At 29.4% G+C, this 21,183-nt stretch overlaps 1 protein-coding gene across 1 annotated transcript; it reads right to left on the reverse strand.

The window, feature by feature from the left end:
• Positions 1 to 15,546: 15,546 nt before the first annotated feature.
• On the reverse strand, positions 15,547 to 17,229 carry LOC113863335 (abrin-a-like). Its single transcript, XM_027496887.1, has one exon. The coding sequence runs from the start codon at positions 17,227 to 17,229 to the stop codon at positions 15,547 to 15,549; it is 1,683 nt and encodes a 560-aa protein (XP_027352688.1).
• Between the last annotated feature and the right edge of the window lie 3,954 nt (positions 17,230 to 21,183).

The raw sequence follows: 21,183 nt of genomic DNA on the forward strand, positions 1-21,183 counted from the left end.
TATTAACCTTTTGATTCGCTTGTTCACTGCAGAAATGGATTCTGGCGACTAAAAATACACAACAACAAAATATTTGGCACTATTTTCTTTCAAATTTTGACATTGTCTTATAGCTTAAACAAGTTCGAAGGAGTGCATTATTATTGACACACCGACCTTTTAATTTATTGTTCACTTGATGCAATTTTCATACTGTGTTTTTCATATTGTTCACTTGATGAAATGCAACTTTTGTTTTTAACAGTATTACAACCACACTCATTCTCTTTTTCGTAGTTTACCGAAAAGGATCAAGCTACTTCTATTTCAATGCATGATGAATTCAATTAAGCTCAATTTTAAGGTTTGATTCTTCAATCACGTGACATTCCTTTTGAAGATCCAGAAATTGTTTCTCTTTAAATCAAATTAGGTCACTCACATTTTTTTTTATCACATTTCCTTTCATTCAAATTCTCCAAAATTATTATAGTCGCTCATTTTGAATCTTAAGAATCTTGAATTGTGCTGTATATGAATCTATCTTAGACAACCTTAGTTAACTTTTAGTTGAAAGAAAGCAATTTCATGATCTTACTATTTTGTGCATTACCATTTTTTGATACTTAACTAATCAATTGATAAAAGTTCAAAATGATTAATGAAGTTAATAAGGTAAGAAAAATAATTACCCTACTCTAGCCTTCAACTTTCTTTTGATATGCTACGCAACTCTCAATTTTTTTGGGAAGAATTCTATTATTGAGGCTATGAGATCATATTTAAAGTTGATTACTTATGAGAATCAATATGACAAAAGCTTCTTTGAGTGAGATTTTTTAATATTTATGTTCGTTATTGGTATAATTATTATTGTGCTGGAAGTTTATTGTATTCCATCTTGTGGTAGATTCTTCATGGAAAAGCAAGTCATGGGTGAATTTGTAAGTGTTCTATAATTTGGAGGACTCTAAGCATGAAGCATCCCACTTTAATTTCTGCAGAAAGTGAACATGCTATATGTAGGTTGATTATGATACACATCTTTTTACTTTCTTTAGTTTCTCAGTGAGATGTGTAAAGGTTGTGGGTCAATAATCTTCTTTGCTGAATTTTTTGCAGGCTGTATGTTTTAGTAACAAATATATAAACAACCTATTTGACTTTCACAATGAAGAGCTTTTGTCTTACTACGTAATATTTTTAAGATTGGTTTTAATCTTTAACTTATTTTATTTATTAAACTGGTGAATAGTGGTTGATAATGAGTTTATATATATGGCAGTGAAGTGTTTGTCTAGGGTCGAATTGCACACCTTATTTCAGTAGCCATGATCATCCTATCATATAAGAAGCCGAATTTAAAAACATTAATCAAAGTTGAAAGAGGTGTGCATGTTATTATAAGTGTTTTTTGTTTCTGTCTAAGGAGTAAAACACATACAAAACGATGAAGCTTTGGATATCGATTCTATTCTCTATCACGAAACCGATCGAAGATTCAAAGTTTCCGGATAGGTCTTGTACTGCGCCATCTCTTAGCCTTCCTATCCCTCTTTTTCTTTCCTGTAAGAAAGTCTTTTGGCAATCATATGGAGTAAGGTTTATATAGTTAGAGTTTTTATATTTTAATTTAGATTGAGATTATTTTCTCCCGCATCTTCATCTGAAGTAGAAAATTTCAAACTAAGCACTACTAATACAAACAAAATTTAAATATTTTTTTTATTTCATTGGCTTATTTAAAGGAATTTTTTTAGGGATTGATAAACAAAAATCAAGATTAAAATGTAAATTCAAAAATGAAAATTAGCTAAATGTGTAGCCATAAATTGTGTTTTTTTTTTCGTTATGGTGAGTTTATTTGTCACTTACTGTGAACTACTATATACTTAGATTTATTGAATATTTTAAAAATTTGCCACACAAACTTTTATAATTTAATGTAATTAGTTTTCATTTTTAACTTGTAACTATATGATTTTGTTCATAGGCTATAGTCCAAAAAACTAGCAGAGCTAAGTGAAAAGGGAGTAACAACCATTATTGGAAGAGGTAATTCTGTTGTTACTACAGAGAATATTGGACTTTTGCACAAAAAATGAGTCTCATCTCCATCGATGATAGTATCTTAGCTTAGAACTTCTTGAGGGGAAGTGACTTCTTAGTGTTCTTGTACTTAAATGAAGTTTCAACAAACATAAGATAACTCTTCCTTTATAATATGTGTCTTATTATTATTATTATTATTGAATTATAACCAACATTGAATTGATTAGGAATGACAATAGGTAGAGTATGGTAAGGTACTATAGTACTCATTTCAGTATCCGCTTTAAAAAAATACTTATATCTAGCCCTATATTCACGTGGGTGGTAACATTAATCTCTATACCTGTACTCTCTAGGTACCCGCATACCCACACCTTACTTATTACTTATGTTTGTTTAAAAAAAATACTTATAAAAAAATATGCTTATATAATTTCACATAAGTAGTATAATAATACAAAAATTCAATACATAGTTGTCGAATAAAATACAAGCATAAATAAAAAATAAATATTCAAAGAGCATAGTAAAAGATAAATGGCCACAATAAAATTTTATAATAAAATATATATATATATATGTATATTGAAAAAATTATACTTTTTTTATTTGAATAAAAAATTATTTAATAGATAAATTGTAATAAAATATATAATAAGCTCAATAAAAATAACAGAAATAAAAATATAACAATATTTTTTATATTTTATATTTTTTTAAAATTCTTTAAATATAAATAAATGGTAAGAATAATATTATTTAAATTTAATAGATTATTAAATGTAGTATTTCTTTTTCTCCTCTTCAACTTATATGTCTTATAAAATTTTTTATGCAAACGAATTACATTTTCTGTAGTACTTTGACTTGGGAAAAAAGCTACGTTATTTTGAATAATTACATTATATATCAATACAAAATAGTAAATAATTATATATATATATATATTATTTATTTAACATATTTTAGTTAATTTTACTAAATAGATCTAATTTAATTATACTTGTAAAGTTACAAGCTTTTTCAATTAGGTTATCAGCTTATGTGCGCTATTTCAACTGGTTTTACAAGAGTAGAGTCCAAATTCCAATCAACATACATTTTTATAGTTGACCTGTGTGAAACTTTTAATTTTTTTTGAAATTAAATAATTTTTAAAATTTATTTTCTACCATGTAAGGTGATAATTACTAATTTTAAAATTAAATATTGTTTCTCTTATTGCGTGTGTAAAAAATGTAATTCACTTTACGAAAAATATGAAAACTAATTAAATTTTTGCATTCTATAACGTATTACATCATATTTATTAAAATGAATTTAATTTTGGTATACTATGCATGTAAATATTTTACCCTGTTAACTAGTTAAAATACATTATAAATATGATTTTTATGTTAATTATTACATAAATTAAGAATTATTTAAATTATAATAATCCATAATTGAGTGACAATGTTAAAAAAATTTAAAATATTAGAGTGTATTGGATTAGAATTTTAAAGGAATTTTTTTAAAAAATTTTAAAAATTGTATTTATAAAATATAAGAAAATTTAAAAGTTATATATATATATATATATATATATATATATATATATATATATATATATATGCACATGAGTCAGATCCATTATCAAACTTAAATACTTAGACCATTTAATATATATATATTTTTTTTGTAAAATAGGAGATAGATCAATTCAAACGTTCGTTTGAAAGTTATTATTAAATAAACCAACTTCATAAAATAATTAATAACTATATTTTGACAGGTAATATAAATAAATATTAAATTTTAGATAATTTATTTACAAATAATTAAAATATATAAAATTATTAAGGTCTAAAGTTAACACTTTGTCTCAACGAAATATATATATATATATATATATATAGAGAGAGAGAGAGAGGGGTGTGTCATAGCGTTACATATGACAAATAAATAATTCTAAACAAAAATTTTTGGTTAAAAATAAAATTTTCACAAATTTTATTAAAAGTTGGAAAAATTAAAATCTTTTATTTAATAGAAAGGAAGTGGTCTACAAAAATTAAATTAAATTTGAGGGTCAATTTATGCATAGAAAAGAATAAAAAATTAATTTCATAGCACCTCTGATGCATCATTTTAGTTAAGAATAAAAAATTGAGTTTCAATATAATAAAGAGCTATTTTAATTTATAATAAAAAACTTAAAAAAAATTCAAAATTTATTTTCGTAGTTTGTATGAACTACTTGGAGAGTGGTTATGGAAATGACATTTGGAGAGTGATTATGAAAGTGACATTTGGAGAGAGGTGGATAATATAGATGAATCTCTCCCCAAGTGTATCTATTTTGCATAATAATACTTGTTAGAATAGTTTGAATCACTTACCAAAATGATATAGAACTGCTTGTGTCTTTTTTTATTGTAGTGTTTATGTCACCAAATCATCTCACTTTAGATTCTTTATTATCACCAAATTGTTTAATTAGCCATTTTCATCTATATTATCCACCTTGACCTATGTCCTGGTATGATAAAAGCAGAGTTCTCATGACATTTCTTTGCATGTGCGTAGATAGTAAAAATTTTAAAATATTATCAATGCTATAGTAATAGATCTTAATATGAGTTGACAATTGAAAGTCAATATTGTCCTTAAACATTATAGAGTGAGAGTGAAAAACTAAATCTAGAAAGGAATATGATTTGAGTTTTATGTTCTTCCATTTGAAGCTACTTGGATATTTCATTTTTGCATGTGTGCATGGATGGTAAAAATCTTAAAATAATATCAATGTTATAGTAATAGATCTTAATGTGAGTTGATAATTGAAAGTAAATATTGTCCTTAAACACTCAAGAGTGAGAGTGAAAAACTAAATCTAGAAAGGAATATGATTTAGGATTATGTTCTTCCATTTGAAGCTACTTGTACATTTCATTTTTGCAAGTGATTCATGTCAAATTCAATAAACAATGTGTGTGGTATTATCAATGGGTGATACATGTGACACTTCTATGATTTTGTGAATTTAATTCTAGCTGGTCTTTAAGGCGAAAGCATGTACTTTTATTGCATATATATGAAACTCTTGTATTATTTCATGATATATTCTTTTAGGGTTGGTTTGGTACATGGAATTAGATTGACATTCACAATTGTAATTTCAATTTCAATTCCATCAGAATTATAATTGGTTCATAATTATAATTCTATGTTTGGCGTATTTAAAAAATTAGAATGTTGAATTAAAATTCTAAGTTGAAATCAAATTCTACAGTGCGATGTAACATATAAATTTTTAAAATATAATTTAATTTTGCATTACAATTTAATTTAATAATTTTTTAAAAATAATGTGTTAATTAAAAATATAAAATAATTATAAAATAAATTATTAAAAATGATAAATTAATATTTTTCCAAAAATAATGATGCAGTAAATTTATTTTTTATGTTTAATTTATCATTAAAATTTATTATGTTATGAACTATCTTTCTTATAAATTAAATGAAAGCATACAAATGCTAACAAATATAATTTAATTCTTAAAAGTAAAAATATAAATTAAATATTAGTACCTTTGAGAACTCTCATTTTGAGACCATGAGTTAAAATAAGTAAAAATATTTCAATAAATTCTTCTATTATAAGTATTATGTAGTGTTTCTCTTTCACGTAAAATGTTATAAAGCTCAAACAAAGCTTTTTCAGCAATATCTAATTGATTATAGCAATTTTCATCAGTCCTATGATATAATCGCCTCAAAAGTATACTTTCATTAATAATAGGAAACAAATATACAAAAGGAGAAAGAAAGAAGAAGATCGTAAAAGAAGAATAGGAAGAACAAGAGGATGAGGAATAAAGAAAAACTATTTTTATTAATAATCAATGTAAAAAGTGGAAGAAGAGAATAGAGAAAAACAAAAGAACATAGAAAAATAAGTAATATTAATAATCAACGTAAAAGAGGAGTTAAAAGGAGAAGAAAATACAAAAAATAGAAGAACAAAAGAAGAGGAAGAAAGATGCATAGGATAAAGAAAGAACAAATGAAGAGAGAGAGGAAGAAAGTACTTAGGGAATAAAGTATCTAGAGAAGAACAAGAACCACGAAGACAAGAGGAGGCACCACATGTGAGAATATATTTATGAATTATGATATTAGGAATTCAAATTCCTAGGGTGTAGGTTAGGAATTGAAATTAGCCAATTTTAGTTGTCATAGAATTTCATAGAATAAGTCTATGGAATTATAATTTCAATTCCAAATGGATATCTATGTAATACCCTTATTTTTATTCCCTTGTTGTTGGGTAAAATAAAAGTTTTGGTGCAGGACTTCTTACTCAAGCGAGAAAGGATGGAGTTGTCTCAATTGTCCCCTCATTCAGGCGAGAAAGGAGATCGTCCAGGTGAGGTAGAGCTCGCCTAGCCAAGGTATAGCAGGAAAATCTAGAACTCTTTGGACTCATTCTTACTCAGGTGAGAATACCTCTCGCTCAGGCGAGGATATAAAAAAAAACCATTGTCTGATTAGCTTACTCAAGTGAGAATGTGCTCCTTCAAGTGAGAGCCCGCTCGCTCCGGTGAGATTGTGCGAGTTTGAAGGGTATTTAAGGACATTTGCGCTTAGAAATTTCATTTCTCACCAAAAACCATTTCTTTTTCTCTGATTTCTCTGATCTCTCTGTTCTCTCCCTCTCCCATCCTAGAGAAACCCTTCAATACCTGTAAATCTTAGTTGGATATGAGCTCAAGCGTCCGTTCTTCTCGGATCTAAAAAGAAGTCTAGTTCTTGGGAAGTGTTACCGAACAAGACATGGAGTTTCTCCCTAAAGCCCATGAAGAACTTAGTTTTTAGACTCATTTCTAGGTAAGAGGAGCATTCTCGAGTCTTAGTTTTATTTTTATATGTAGTGACCTCATGAGAATCTGAGTAACCTATTTTAGTAATAATTTATAATTTTTAAGAAACTATATGATAAAAGTAGATTTTTGGTATAAAGAAAGGTTTTGGGTTTATTTGAAATCATTGGAATAAGATTCTTAGCAAAAGTTGTGTTAGAACAACATTAAGACATTTTAGGACTAAGTTACTTGGGATGTATATGAGTTGAGTAATAAAAGACAGAAGATACTGAACTCTAGATTAGAAGACTCTATTGAGACTAAAGAAATATGATCTCTGGTGAATTATTATGAAACTGCACGATTTGGGCTGAGTCCGAGGGTGTCCGACCCCCAGCATATTATGTACTAATGTGTTATTATTTGATAAATGTGTGATGAAGTGATAGAACATGATAATTATGCTGATGTAACATCATGTACTTTGATTTAAATAAAATGAGGTTTGTTAAGGTATAATTGGAATAGATTTGGATAGAATTTATATTTAAAAAAAAAATGTGAACACTAAAAGCGCCTATGAACAGTGCCGATGAACAGTGAAACTGCCTATGTACAGTGACTGATAACGTCATCAGTGACATCAGCATGACATCATGGCTGACATCATGGCTGACGTCACATCCGCGTACAGTCCGTGTATAGTACGCGTGCATAGTATTTCCGGCGTGAACAGTGACCGTGAACAGTGTTTCCGGCATGAGCAATAAATTTTGAAAATTTTCTATAAAAAGGGGGTTTCACACGAAATTTTCATTTCTTCACTCCTATCCAAGGTTATCAAAGGTTCTAAGGCTATATCTCACCATTTTCTCTCATATTAAACCCTCATAAACTTAGATTTCTCTTCAGATCTGTGATTCTATGTCTGTTCTAAAGAATTTCAAGTAAGTTTCTCTAAGTTTGAAGTTAGATTTACTGTTCATTTCTCTTCTTCTTTTTCTTCTTATAGATGTTCATGATGTTCTTAGAAAAAACTTCATTTTAGAGTTAAAATCTTCAGTTAAATCTTTGTAAAAGCTCTGTTTTGAGGTAAGGGGAGCTCTACTTTATCATTTTGTTATGTTTATTACTTGTATTCTCATAAATCTTGTCATGTATGTGATTATATGTGGAATAATCCTTGTTTTATGAGAAATAATCAGTGAAAAGTGAGAATAAATGGCTGTTTATGTGATTTTATGATGAATACATGGTGAAAATGTGATATTATGTTCAAATAAGGCATGATAAGGTATATTGAGGATGGTTGATATGATTTTTATGATTTTGTGATATGAAATATATAAAGAGATGGATGTTTCATGTTTGAATATATTGTGTTTCATGTAAAAATGATGTGTATTGTGAATATGCCATAGTTTGATGTATATGAAGAAAAGTATAGGGAAATATAATGAAAAATATGTGTGAACATGAGAAATGGCATATGTGAACATGTGAATGTACTTGAAAGAGTATGAGATGGAAAAGGATATGATGTAAATAGTTACAGAGATACACTGAGAGAGTGGAAGATGGAGACGATATGAGATATCTTGGGAAAATGCAGGGTGGTGAGTGACATTCAGGATTGTGTACGAATGCACCGCATGGCTGCACACTCGTTTCCCGACTTGAATCCTGATCATTACCTTTGCTAAGGGGCTGTCTATTGCATGCATTGTATCCGTATTGCATTGGGACATCTGGCGACTATTTACATGGATGTGTAAGACCTCGGGATAGAGGCATCGGATAACTGTGACCATAGGGCATGATAAGCGCGGATAAAAGTAAAAGAAATTGTGAATCTGTAGGATATAATATGTGTTGAGATGAGAACATGCTTTATATGACACTATGATATGTAATGCCATAATGTTTTCTTTAATCGTGATAAGATGTGTTTTATGGTGAATATGTGTTATGTATGAGTGGTAGGGTAGAGACTAACCCTTACACAACATTTTCAGGAAACCAGGACGAATAGTACGAGACTCACAATGCATGGATGGATGAGAACTCCTATAGGAGTTAGTTATTTTGAGTTATGTAATGAATATTTTCAGTTCTATAGCATTATTTTGAAACAGTTGTAAAACTACTATTTCTTTTTGTTGCTAATGAAAATTCTAGAATCTTTGTTTTTCTAAAGTACTTATAAATTAATGAAATTTTACTCTATGAACCTTATATCATTTCAATGTCTCTTTCTTATTAGAGAGTTTTTTAGAGAAAATTTACTTTTCTATTTAAATTTTTATGAGAATTTATTATATATTTAGAAAAGAAATATAAGATGTTACAGCTGATATGTATGATAATGTGTTATTGTTTGAGGTTATGTACTGAAATAAAAGAAAATGATGATTGTATGAGTTTAATGAAGTTTAATTGATAATGGGAAGAAGAGATGTATTAATATGTGAATTAGAATTAGTTAGAATATGCAAATTACTGAATATGTTTTGATCAATCAAATGATAAGAAAAGGGGATGGAAAGATATGATTGTGAACAAGGATGTGTGAGTATGAATCTTGGAAAATTGTATGATATGAAAAATAAAGATATGTGTGAAGGAAAGAAAAAGGAATACTAGTACATGTGTTGCAAAGACACTGATTGGTGCGATTATAATATATGTGTCGTAATACATCTACGGGTGAGATTATAACACATAAGTTGTAATACATCAATTAGTGTAGTTGCTACATGTATTAGAACAGTATAACGTAATGTACCAAGGTTAATATATGGTATGGATAGTTTAGGGACACAATGAAGGTATGGGGTCTGGAGTTGATTGTGGAAATCTGAGGAAAATGAGAGTGGTAAATGCAGTTTACTGATGTGTACATGATGTAAAAGTGAGAAGCATTTATAGGCCTCACGCTCATTTCTTGACTGAATTCCTAACTATACCTTTGTTTGGAAAGTTGTGAACGCACACGTTGTATTCATGTGTGATTTAGCTCACCAACAACTATCTATGCTGCATAAGTCCTTCGTATCGAGAAAGAGTACGTTGGCAGTGGTTTAGGGGCCCGAGAGTATCTATAGTACCATTGAATTAATAGAATATTCGAATTTGAAATGGATAAAGTGGCACAAAGTTATGAATTAGATTACAATATTTGGCTAAGTGTAAAGTGATGTGCTTTCATGTGTTATTATTGTATGTTTAATTGAGAAGTTGAGCTTCGAGGAAAATTGATGTAAATGGATTAACCATCTTTAAATAATAAAAGAAGTTATGTTACATGTGTATACTAGAAGAAGTAGGGAATGCATGTATATATATATATATATATATATATATATATATTGATAAATATTTTGAAATCAATATGATAAGGTTGAAATGAATGAAATAATTGAATTATCGTATTAACAAAGAGGAATAGATATTAATTAATCAAATGATGAATGAACTTGTTAGAAATAGAATTCTCCTAACTAATTATGTGTGGTTTTTAATACTTTATGCATTGATTTCATTATTTTGTAAATTAAGATTTAGTGAGCAAGGGGTGCTCACCCTTACAACTATTTTTTATGTAAAGAAGGTTGATCCGTTTTAGGATTATACTCACAGGGAATGATAGGAAGGGAACTACTCTGCAAAGTTTAATTTATTTAAGGGAGAATTGTAAAGATATTAGTGAATAAATTCCCTATGTAATTATATTGATGACAATTTTTAATTTGAAATTGAAGCACATTGATAAATTTACTGTGAAGAATAATCAATATAACAGTTTAGTTTTATCAAAATTGTGAATTGAGAATCCTGAAATATATATATATATATATATATATATATGATTTTAAAATTTTACATATTTTCATTGATTTAGAATCTATATACTCAGAAATATTTTTTACATTCATCTATCTTTCAATTATTTTACATGAAACATGTCAGTGTTTCTATATTTAAAAGAAAAAATTATATAAATAAATATTAGGGTGTTACAATCTAAACATGACAATTAAAATTTTGTAGTCCAATTCTAATGTCTAATTCAATACTCAATTCCATAAACCAAACGAGCAGTTAGAAGCTTTGTTAATTTGTTTGTCCAAAAAAAAAAGTGAGTGATCCATATATCAATTTGAATTTCACTCGACCTTTGTGTTCCTAATATTCTCTTGTTGTGGTAGAAACTATATAAATCAATATTGAATCATGTTCAATTGTCATTGAAGAATATTATAATCTTAAGTGAACTTGTGTTGTTATCACTACGCCAGAAATAAGCTTTTGAAGCGCTAACTTAGATAGCAGTTAATAAAAATTGCTTTGTAACAATACATTTAGAGAGCGGTTAACGTTAAACTGCTCTTAGATCTATACTTCTGAGAGCGGTTCTCTGTTAACCGCTCTCTAAAATATACTTTAGAGAGCGGTTAGTGTTGAACCGCTCTCAGATCTATATTTCTGAGAGCGGTTCTCTATTAACTGCTCTCTAAAGTCATATATTAGAGAGCGGTTAACAAAGAACGCTCTCTAAAGTCGTTCTTAGAGAGCCGTTAATAAAGAACCATTCTCTAAAGTCTTTAACTTTTATAAATGAAACAGACTCACGCTCAACTCATGAATCTCTTTATCTTCCTAACAAAGTTGGTCTCTTTTACCTCTGTAAGTTCTTTTCATCTTTTATGCGTTAACAAAGTTGGTGTATTTGTTCTCTTTCACGTTTGTAGGTTCTCTTCATCTTCTATGTTTTCACAGTTCTTCGTTCACATTTGTAGGTACCTTTTTCACAGTTCTTCCCATTCTTTTTTTTTTTTCCTTTTTCTCTTTATTAACGGTAAATCATTCATTTTCTCTTTCTTTCATTTTCTCTTTGTTAACGGTGAATTATCTTATTAATTTGTTCTCTTTTTCTCTGTTTACTGTTTGGTTTGTGCAGATATGGTTGTTTGATTAACATAGCGTATGAACTCAAGATTTAATTTTGATTTGTGATAAAAATGAAGAAATTTTGATTGTCAAACTTGTAAATTAAAATTTAAACGTAACAATAAATTAATTTTAGTTTGCTATAGAAAACTCGCAAATAAATAAATTTCAAATTTCAGATTCGCGGTTTAAATTCATATTTTGGAGAGCAGTTCTACGTGGAACCGCTATCTACTCTTACACTCATACTTTGGAGAGCAGTTTCGCCCATACTTTGGAGAGCAGTTCCACGCGGAACCACTTTCTAATCTTAACATTTGAGAGCGGTTATTTAACCGCTCTCCTAAATGTAATATATTGGATAACACGAGATTTTAGAGCAGTTCTAAACGTTCTCTAATTTAAAACAGAACCGCTCTCCTATCTCATTTTTGGCGTAGTGTATATAAATCTTTTTTTCTCATAGAGTTGTTCTTCTGCAACTTCGAATTCATCATCATCTTCAAGTTGCGAAAGAATAACTTGATGAATTTGATATTGTTCTTTGATCTCACAAATCTCTTTTTTGAGATATATATTGTTCTTTGATCTCACAAATCTCTTTTTTGAGATATATATATATATATATATATATATATAGGGGCAGAATCTTCTTACACCGATAGAAGTAAGTCTAAAAACTCTTACACTCGATCTAAGTTATTTATTTAACTTACGTCTAACGGTGAATGAGATAATAAATTATAACCTATTAGATGTAAGTATCTTATACCTCTTGCCAAAATCTATAGGCTAAATATGACATTCAAATTATTTATGTAGTCTATATTTTAGGGTGTTTTTAAAACTTGTTTTATATGCTTGATCCTTTCTTGATGAAGATTTTACACTTTTAATTTTATTTTTTGTAGTTTAGCATGAGAAGATGAACAATGAATTGAGGAAACATTTTAGTTACAATTAGAGAAAATCTGATGGAAAGCAAGGCCATGCACAACAAGAAGCATGACCTTACTTGACAACTAACTTTGAAGTGCTTCCACAACCATTCTTGTGTAATGATTTGAATATAGAGATATTTTAGGGTTTTAAAATTCTATTTAAAGGAATTGACGAGGCCTAAGATAGGGACTTATTGTCTAGTCAACTTTTGATGACTCTTAGAGTCTTTTGGGAGTAGAGGTCATTGGTAAAGACATAAGATACCGTTCCAAAGTCTAAGCAAGTGATTAAGAATGCGTTTTGGAAATAAGAACTTTTCTCATCTCTTCCTTCTTGGGATTCCTCTAGTTTGCATCTCTATTTCAAATAAATATGGAATTTTTTTACAATTGTGTTATTTGTTTATTTCATTATTTGTTTATTTCATTATAAGTAACTAATTCCATAGCTAGAGTTATGGTGAACCCTTTGCAAACTTTATGTGATCTTTATGTTTAATGACAATTGCAGTTTTCCTTTTAGATTGGTTTTGTTCTAGCATGTTTATATCTATATGTTTGGAATTGATCACTTTTAACATATCATAATTGATTGCACTGTCGGCGATATTACCACATGTAATTAATGGAATTATAGAATAAAACAAGATAAAGAGTTAAGTGGACTAAACTAAATTTTTCTCTTTCAATTAGTTATTAAATTAACAAATTCATAAGTTTTTTATGCTTTCTCTATCTTTTTACCTTGTATGATCACTGGGGTAATATTTTAGGAGAAAAAAAAATGCTAACATTACGCGACTATGAAGCGTTAGTAGTTTTAATGTGAGTGATTGATGATCATAAGAAAACCGAGATCAAGGTTAACTAAAGATGAATATAAAGAGGAATAAGCTGAAAACAAAAGTCTTAGATTCATTTCGAATAGTTTTCTAGTTATAAATTGTACTATTTTCTTAATTTTTTAATTAACTTCTTGTTTAATTCCTTCATACTTTTACTTTACTCTTTTATACACTATTTATTTTCAAACAATTAAATTATGATATTCTTAATAATTGAAAATAAATTTTGTAAAACAATATTCTAGGAACTCAATTTAAAAATCTCTTTATTACTTTTCGAAGAATACACTTGTTCATGAATACTATGGATAAGCATTTTCTAAAGGGACACATTAATTGTAATGCAAATTCTACATTTCTTTTAAAATTGGCCAGAATACGCCGGCCATCCCTTCCCTAATTTTTTTCCTAGTTCTCTTTTTTTTTTTTGGGTAATAAACAAGGCTTAGACCCTAAATAATAGGACCCTAGATTAACAATATAGGCCACAAGGAACTAAGAGTATCGAACCTTAATCAAATCTATAAGGAAGAGGGAGAAGACAACCCTACTTTAGGACTTAACTTAACCAATCAACTAGCATATTGGTTAGCTTCTCTCAAAATGTGGTAAAACCTAATAAATTTGATCATCTTAAGAAGTATCCTAATTTCATTGATTACAAAGAATAAGTGGTACATACAACTCTGAATATTAACAATTAAAGAAATGACTTCTTTACAATCATACTCTATCCAAATTACATGAATATCTTTGGATATAACAAGCTGAAGACTACCAAAAAAATTTTCACAACTCAGCAGCAATAGAGTAGTAGGGATGTAATTCTTTGTAGAATCAAGTAAAAAAGGAATCCTTGTTATCACGAATAAGGCCCCACAGTTAACTATACCAGAGTTTTTCATAGTTAACCCATTTGTATTGAGCTTAAAATGCTTGTTCATGGGAGGCTGCCATTTCACTAGGCTTTGCGGCTCAACAAGAGCAGCAAAATTTTGGTTACCCCTCCCACAAAATTGGAGGAAATCAAAGTCAAAGATAATTTTTTATTCAGCAGGTCTTCATTATTCAAGGAAGAATTCTAAAAAGTAACACTATTCTTGTTCCTCCAAAGATTCCAACTAACAACTCAAAAAATTTACTCCAAAAAATATACAAAAATAAATTATTTTCAGACAGCTTAAGAAAAAGCCAATTGGATAACTCAAGGCTATAAAAAGAAACCCATTTATCAGGTTAAAAGTGTTGCTAGTGTATATCCAAGATTTGTATTGTAGGTTTATTGTAAATTACTGTGTAAATTTTAATTTTATAATTTTGATGTGAACGAACTAGGTTAGTTTAAGTTATATTCAATTTGTTATATTATATATCCAATTGCTACATAATTTGTTAAATATAGAGGAACAAAGATCTAGCTTTAGAATTGGAACTCAGTACCTTGTATCTAGCTTTATTTCTGTCGCTAATTTTCTAAAAAAACTGATATCTACTTTAGTCGCAGAACAAAACATAATTTAGTAAATAAATAATATTTTGATGTCTAAATTAGTCATTGTAGTGATAAAAAATATTCAGTTACTGAAAATGGTAAATTAAAAATGGTAAATGATGATTTTCTTGCCGCGCTTTGTAACTGAATCCCTAGTATCTAGCTTTATTTCTGTGTTACTTATGATTTTAGCTTTCCAATTTTATCGATTTAACCAGTTAGGTTCTAAAATATATTTTGATTTGAAGCAATCTGGATTCTCTTTAACGATCACTTGATGCCGTAGGGTCTTGCTAAAACATAAATTTACTAGCTAAGCACATTAGAAACATTGCAAGACAGCATGAAGCTCATGACTGTTTTTGCACGTCGATGGATATATCACTTATTTAAACATTACACACAGGCAGATAGCATTTGCTCTTAAGGCATGAAGGCTAAAATAAAGTAAGCCATATTTGGTTTGGGTTACCATTGTATGGCCAAAGTATTATCTGTTTAAGACTTGGATCAGAGCCTCTCACATCCATCACCATGTCGTCGTATAAACTGTAAATGGTACTATCATTTTTAAATACCCATCGTTGGCTAGCCCATGCATTGCTACAGCCCATCATGACAATGGTAGCTCCTTGTTTGTGATCTTCCGAAGTTAAACAATTGTTTGTATTTTGCACTGGACGTATAGAACCATCTGGGTAAAGTGCCCATTGCTGCTCTTTCTTATTGCTGTCACAGTCAGCCAGCCACATGTTACTTTCGTGAGCTTCCATGCAGAGATCCAAATACCCAACGATTGAAGTTACGAAAGGGCTTGTGTCATTGCCTGTACGCCAGCCCTGTGGCATTCGATAATCGTTCTTTTGCACGGTGAGTGTCCCTCCCATGCTACTAGATTCAGCACTCAAGACCAAGCCTGACCTTGGATTGACAATAGTTCCATTGTCCCATATTTCCCAATAAGTGGCCTCTGGTACTGCTGAGGTGCAATCATATATCATGACATAATTTCCTGGAGCATAACCATAAGTGGTTAAACACTTCCCCTTGGACCTTATCGTCTTGTCACGTTTCAAGGTCCACAGCTGGTTCTCTTCAAGCTGGTCTTTGCATGTCCACATTATGATAGGATTGCCGTCGTTATAGGCATTATCAAAGACATCCACGCACATCCCATCTCGACCACCAATGCGCACGGTTGGTTCCATAGGAACGCACGTCTCTGAGTTTTCCACAATTGATCTTATTAATAGAGGAGATTGGTTTGCATTCGGCGGATTGCAGACAAAAAGCATCAATGCTAGAACTGCAACTGTTGGGTGTGACAAGGAATCTACAATAACGGGTTCGTTACGAATATTTGTTAAAGTGACCGGATTTGGAAAAGTATCATGCACGGATTGTTGAACACCTCCTGACAGATTAGCCCAGTTGTTCTCCAAACTTATCATGGCACGATCAGGTTGAAATGCCGTACCCGTTCGGATGCTGACACCAACCCGGTTTGATATGTATCTAAATCGAGCTGCTTCTGAAACCATTTGGATTATCACGATCAGGGTACGAGCTTTTTCTTCATTGTCATTGCTCCCACTTCGTAGAAACGATATCCCATGTGTCAAGGCATGTAAACCAAGGTATATTTCCTCTCTAGACTGATGAGCCCAGCTCACTAGATCCCCGTAAGTACCATTAAAAGGAAGTGAGTACTGGTCCGTTCCAGTGAAAAGGTAGTCAGATGCAGATGCTGGGGCATCACGGAGGAAATAGGACTGAGTTCCAGCTCGGTATGCTACAACATAGGCATTAGTCACATCGATACCTACTTCGATAGATTCCGTGTCCGAGTTTGAGAGTTCAACTGTAATGTATCGATGACTTTCTTCCACTGTTGTTGGATCTCGAAGCACAGGGATGTCATGTATCAGCCCACCTGTTAGTCTCTCTCGAAGCTCATCCATGAACTGCTTGTAGCTTTTTGAAGTGGCACCTTCAGTAGTAAATTTAATGGGGTCCTCATTTGTTGCTACTGGAGGATCGGCTGTTGCGGCACATCTTAGTGCATAGAATGAACAAGCGCATGCAATACATAATATCCGTAGCTTCAAAATTTCGTCCATTTGAAACTGCAACAAGTTGCACCAAATTTTAGCAATAAGATGTAATAAAAACTAAAAGCAGTAATTCAAATGTAAAATCATCATACTCCTAAAATCTGTAAGCTTACATACCTGGAGCTAAACGTTGAGCGAACCTTGTTGATCCCACTTCTAGTCAGACAGGGATGCTGTGCAATGTTCGGTGTGGCTTGAAAGCTGTGGAGCAACCTAATAGTAATAATAAATAGGTTGGAGCAGCCAAATAATGATAATAATTAGGTTGCACTTGGCTCCCGTAAAAGCCAGCTCAAAAGAAGTGTCGCCGAAAGATAGCAAATTCTCTAAGCAATGTCGCCGAAAGCTTTCATTTAATAAACAAAAGAAGAGTCACCTTTTCTTTCTTTAGTTTTGTTAATCTTAACCTTAACTCAGAGGGTTGATCATAAGTATTAACAAATAAAATTTTTTTATGAAAAAAATATATAATTTATTAAAATTATAAAAATATAATAAATATTTTATTTTTAATAAAATTGTATTATTATTAGTTATTTATCAGCATATTAACAAAACTTTTTTTTTTCTTTTAAGGCATTTATGTTTTTAAACTTTTCTTTGCCAGAATTTTAGAAACACAATATTTAATATATATATTTTTTATTATTAATTAAAATTTATTAAAAATTATAAAAAAATGTGACTCGTATAATAATTAACAATATACTACTAACCATCTTTTTCTCTGGATAAAGAAGTTAAGTTGTAAGTTAAAAGATTAATAAATAGGAAAACAATTTATTCATGTTAACATGTTTGTGCACAAGACTGAAATAGATATTTTCAATTAGAAAACCGTGTATAATACAGGACAAAAGAAATTGGTACTGATAATTTTTTTTACCATATTTTTAAAGAGTTATATATATATATATTTTATTTTTTTTTCCATTGATAAGATTTATATGCTGTGAACTAATTAAAAATAGTAGAAATATGACTTCTAAAGTAATGATATTGTAAAAGATAAAAAATTTAATTACATAATAATCAAATGATAATGTAAATTTTTTCACTTTTAAGTGTGTCTAATTTATTAACGAAAATGCACAGCTAATTAAAAAAAATATTAGTACAATTTTTTGGTAACAATAAAACGAAAGAAATTTATAACTTTTAAAAACAAGCTTTTAAAAAGTAATATTCATCTTATAATTTATAGAACTAATAATTTTATTCAATATTTACTTTCTCATTTTAAATAAATTATATATAAATTATAAATTTCTCTCCTTGTTTAATTCTAATACTAATTAATATAATATTATATATATATTATGGTTATTTTTTATATTTATATTATAGTTATTTAATATATTATAACTAATTTTTCTAAATAACTCTAATTTAATTAAATACTTATAAAGTTATAAGCTTTTTCGATTTGCTTATTATGTTAGAAATTTGATGTTTTATATTTCTAATAATACAAGGTGAGATGCATATTATTTATAATATTTATGTGAATTATTTATATTTATATAAATTTAATATAAGTGATATAATTTCATTAAGTTCTTTAGACTACTAACAAAAAGTAATATGAATTTAATAAGTAAAAATTAGGTTTAGGCCTATTAAAGGAAAATGGTAATCTTAATAAATTTAAAAAAGAAAGTATGGTAATCTTAATCTTAATAAGTTTAAACAATTTACTCTCTCTCCATTAAAGAAAAAAACATTTGGCCTCATCGGAGGATAAAGAGATTTGGTTGAGGAAGATCATATTACTAAAGATTCTAAAAAATCATTCACCAAAGGTTATAATTTAATCACATTATAGACCTCTATTTTGTTTGTATTTGTCTGATAATTTTGATTGAATTAGTTGATACAATATAGCTAACAAAGTAACATTTGTTATAGAAGTTGATTTGATTGAAATTACATGGATATTAGTGTGAGATTATTTATGTGAATTGTGCTTGGCCCAAAGAAAGACATAATTTGGCCAGATAATAGCATGCTTGTGATGATAAATATGCAAAAATTATAAGGTTAATTTTCATGTAAGCAATAGTTAGTTCAAAGAAAGGACTATTGTTTGATAGAACTTTTTGTCAATGTTTGATCATTAAGTTGAAAGTACCACTTACAAATTGATTTCTATGTCCAAAGACTAAGAGTTAGTACTTATGCTTAGTATCTTGTAACAGTACGTTTGAAACAAGTTTTTAGAGCGCTAACTTAGACAATGGTTAGTAGAAACCGCTTTATAATAATACATATAGAGAGCAGTTAGCGTTAAACTGTTCTCTGATATATACTTCTGAGGGTGGTTCATAGAGAACTGCTCACCAATGTACACTTCTGAGAGAGGTTAGCATTGAATCGCTTTCTAATGTATACTTCTAAGAATGGTTCTCTATTAATTGCTCTCTAAAGTCACACACTTTAGAGAACGATTATGTATTAACCACTTTTTAAAGTTATTCTTAGAGAGCAGTTAATAAATAATTGTTCTCCAAAGTCATTTTTATAAATAAAGCATGCTTAACTCACATTTTATGAATCTCTGTCTTGCTAATAAAGTTGGTCTCTTTTACCTTTATAAGTTCTCTTTGTCTTCTTCTTCTATATATGCACTAACAAAGTTAGTTTCTTTGATCTCTTTCACATCTATAGGTTCTCTTTTTCTTCTCTGCATTAAAAAAGATGGTCTTTGTCACATCTATAGATACCTTTCTTACAGTTCTCTCTTTCTTTCTTCTTCTCTCTATTAACAGTAAATCATCCTACTAATTTGTTGTCTTTTTCTCTACTTACTTGTGTTTGGTTCATGCAAATATGGACTATTTGGTTAACACAACATACGTACAAACTCTTGTTTCAATTTTGATTTGTGATAAAAATGAAATTTTTTGAATGTTAGACCTATAAATTCAAATTCGAACGTAACAATAAATTAATTTTAGTTTGTAATAGAAAACTCACAGAGAAAGAAATTTTAGATTTACACACTATTAGAACTACGCTGATTACAGACAGATTTTTTTAGTCTGTAATACATACAAATTTATAGACGATAAGTTAGAAATTTTTTTTTTAATTTTTGGAAAAATTCATTTTTAAATCTGATTGTAGGTTACAGACGGGTTTTTCCATATGTAAAATCCGTCTATAAAAAGCTCGTCTTTTGGCGCGTAACATTCTAGACTGATATTATAGACGGAAAAATCTTTCTGTAATTTACAGACATAATTTTTTTCTATATTTTGGAACATATTTCTGACGTTTCATATATCTATTTACAGATAAAAAAATCTAGCTATAAAATCTCACAAACTAACATTACAGATAAAAAAATTCACTTGTAATTTGAAACTAAGGCGCAAAATATTGAGCGACAATTACAGACGAAAAACTCCATCTGTCACTAAGGTGTTTAAATGCTGTGTTTTATTAAACCAGTTGCAGACAGAAAAATCTGTCTGTAATGTGCGAAATAGTTCAATACCTTGCCTTCCCTTCTTCCTCTTCAGTTTTACTTTTCCAGGTCTCTCTCATCTCTCTTTCTCTCTACCATCTTCAGTTCTTTGCCCATTGCGAATGGTTGGAGTGTTCATTTGGAAAACAAATTATACCATTGTGTTCTAGGTATGATACTCTAACTTTTAATCGGTTTAGTTGTTTAATTTTTGATGTATAATAGACCTTCATGTGTATTGCTCATTCCATTTTAAATAGAAGCTCTTAGTGATTGTTCTAGTTCTCTCTTATTTTTGTTCATACTTGGCCACACAATAAGCATTTGTTGACCTTTTATCATTGTTTGTGTTCATAGGTTAGAGCTCTTGAGCACTCAAAATTCTCACTTCAAGTATTCCAATTGGCTACTTCCAAAGCTTCCAAAGCTGACTAATAGTTGGCCTTGTATCACTAATATACACTCTTAGGTGTATCCTACTTGAGAACTTG

This window comes from Abrus precatorius, unplaced genomic scaffold, assembly GCF_003935025.1.
Source record: "Abrus precatorius isolate BTA unplaced genomic scaffold, Abrus_2018 Scaffold3, whole genome shotgun sequence".
Taxonomy (NCBI): Eukaryota; Viridiplantae; Streptophyta; class Magnoliopsida; order Fabales; family Fabaceae; genus Abrus; species Abrus precatorius.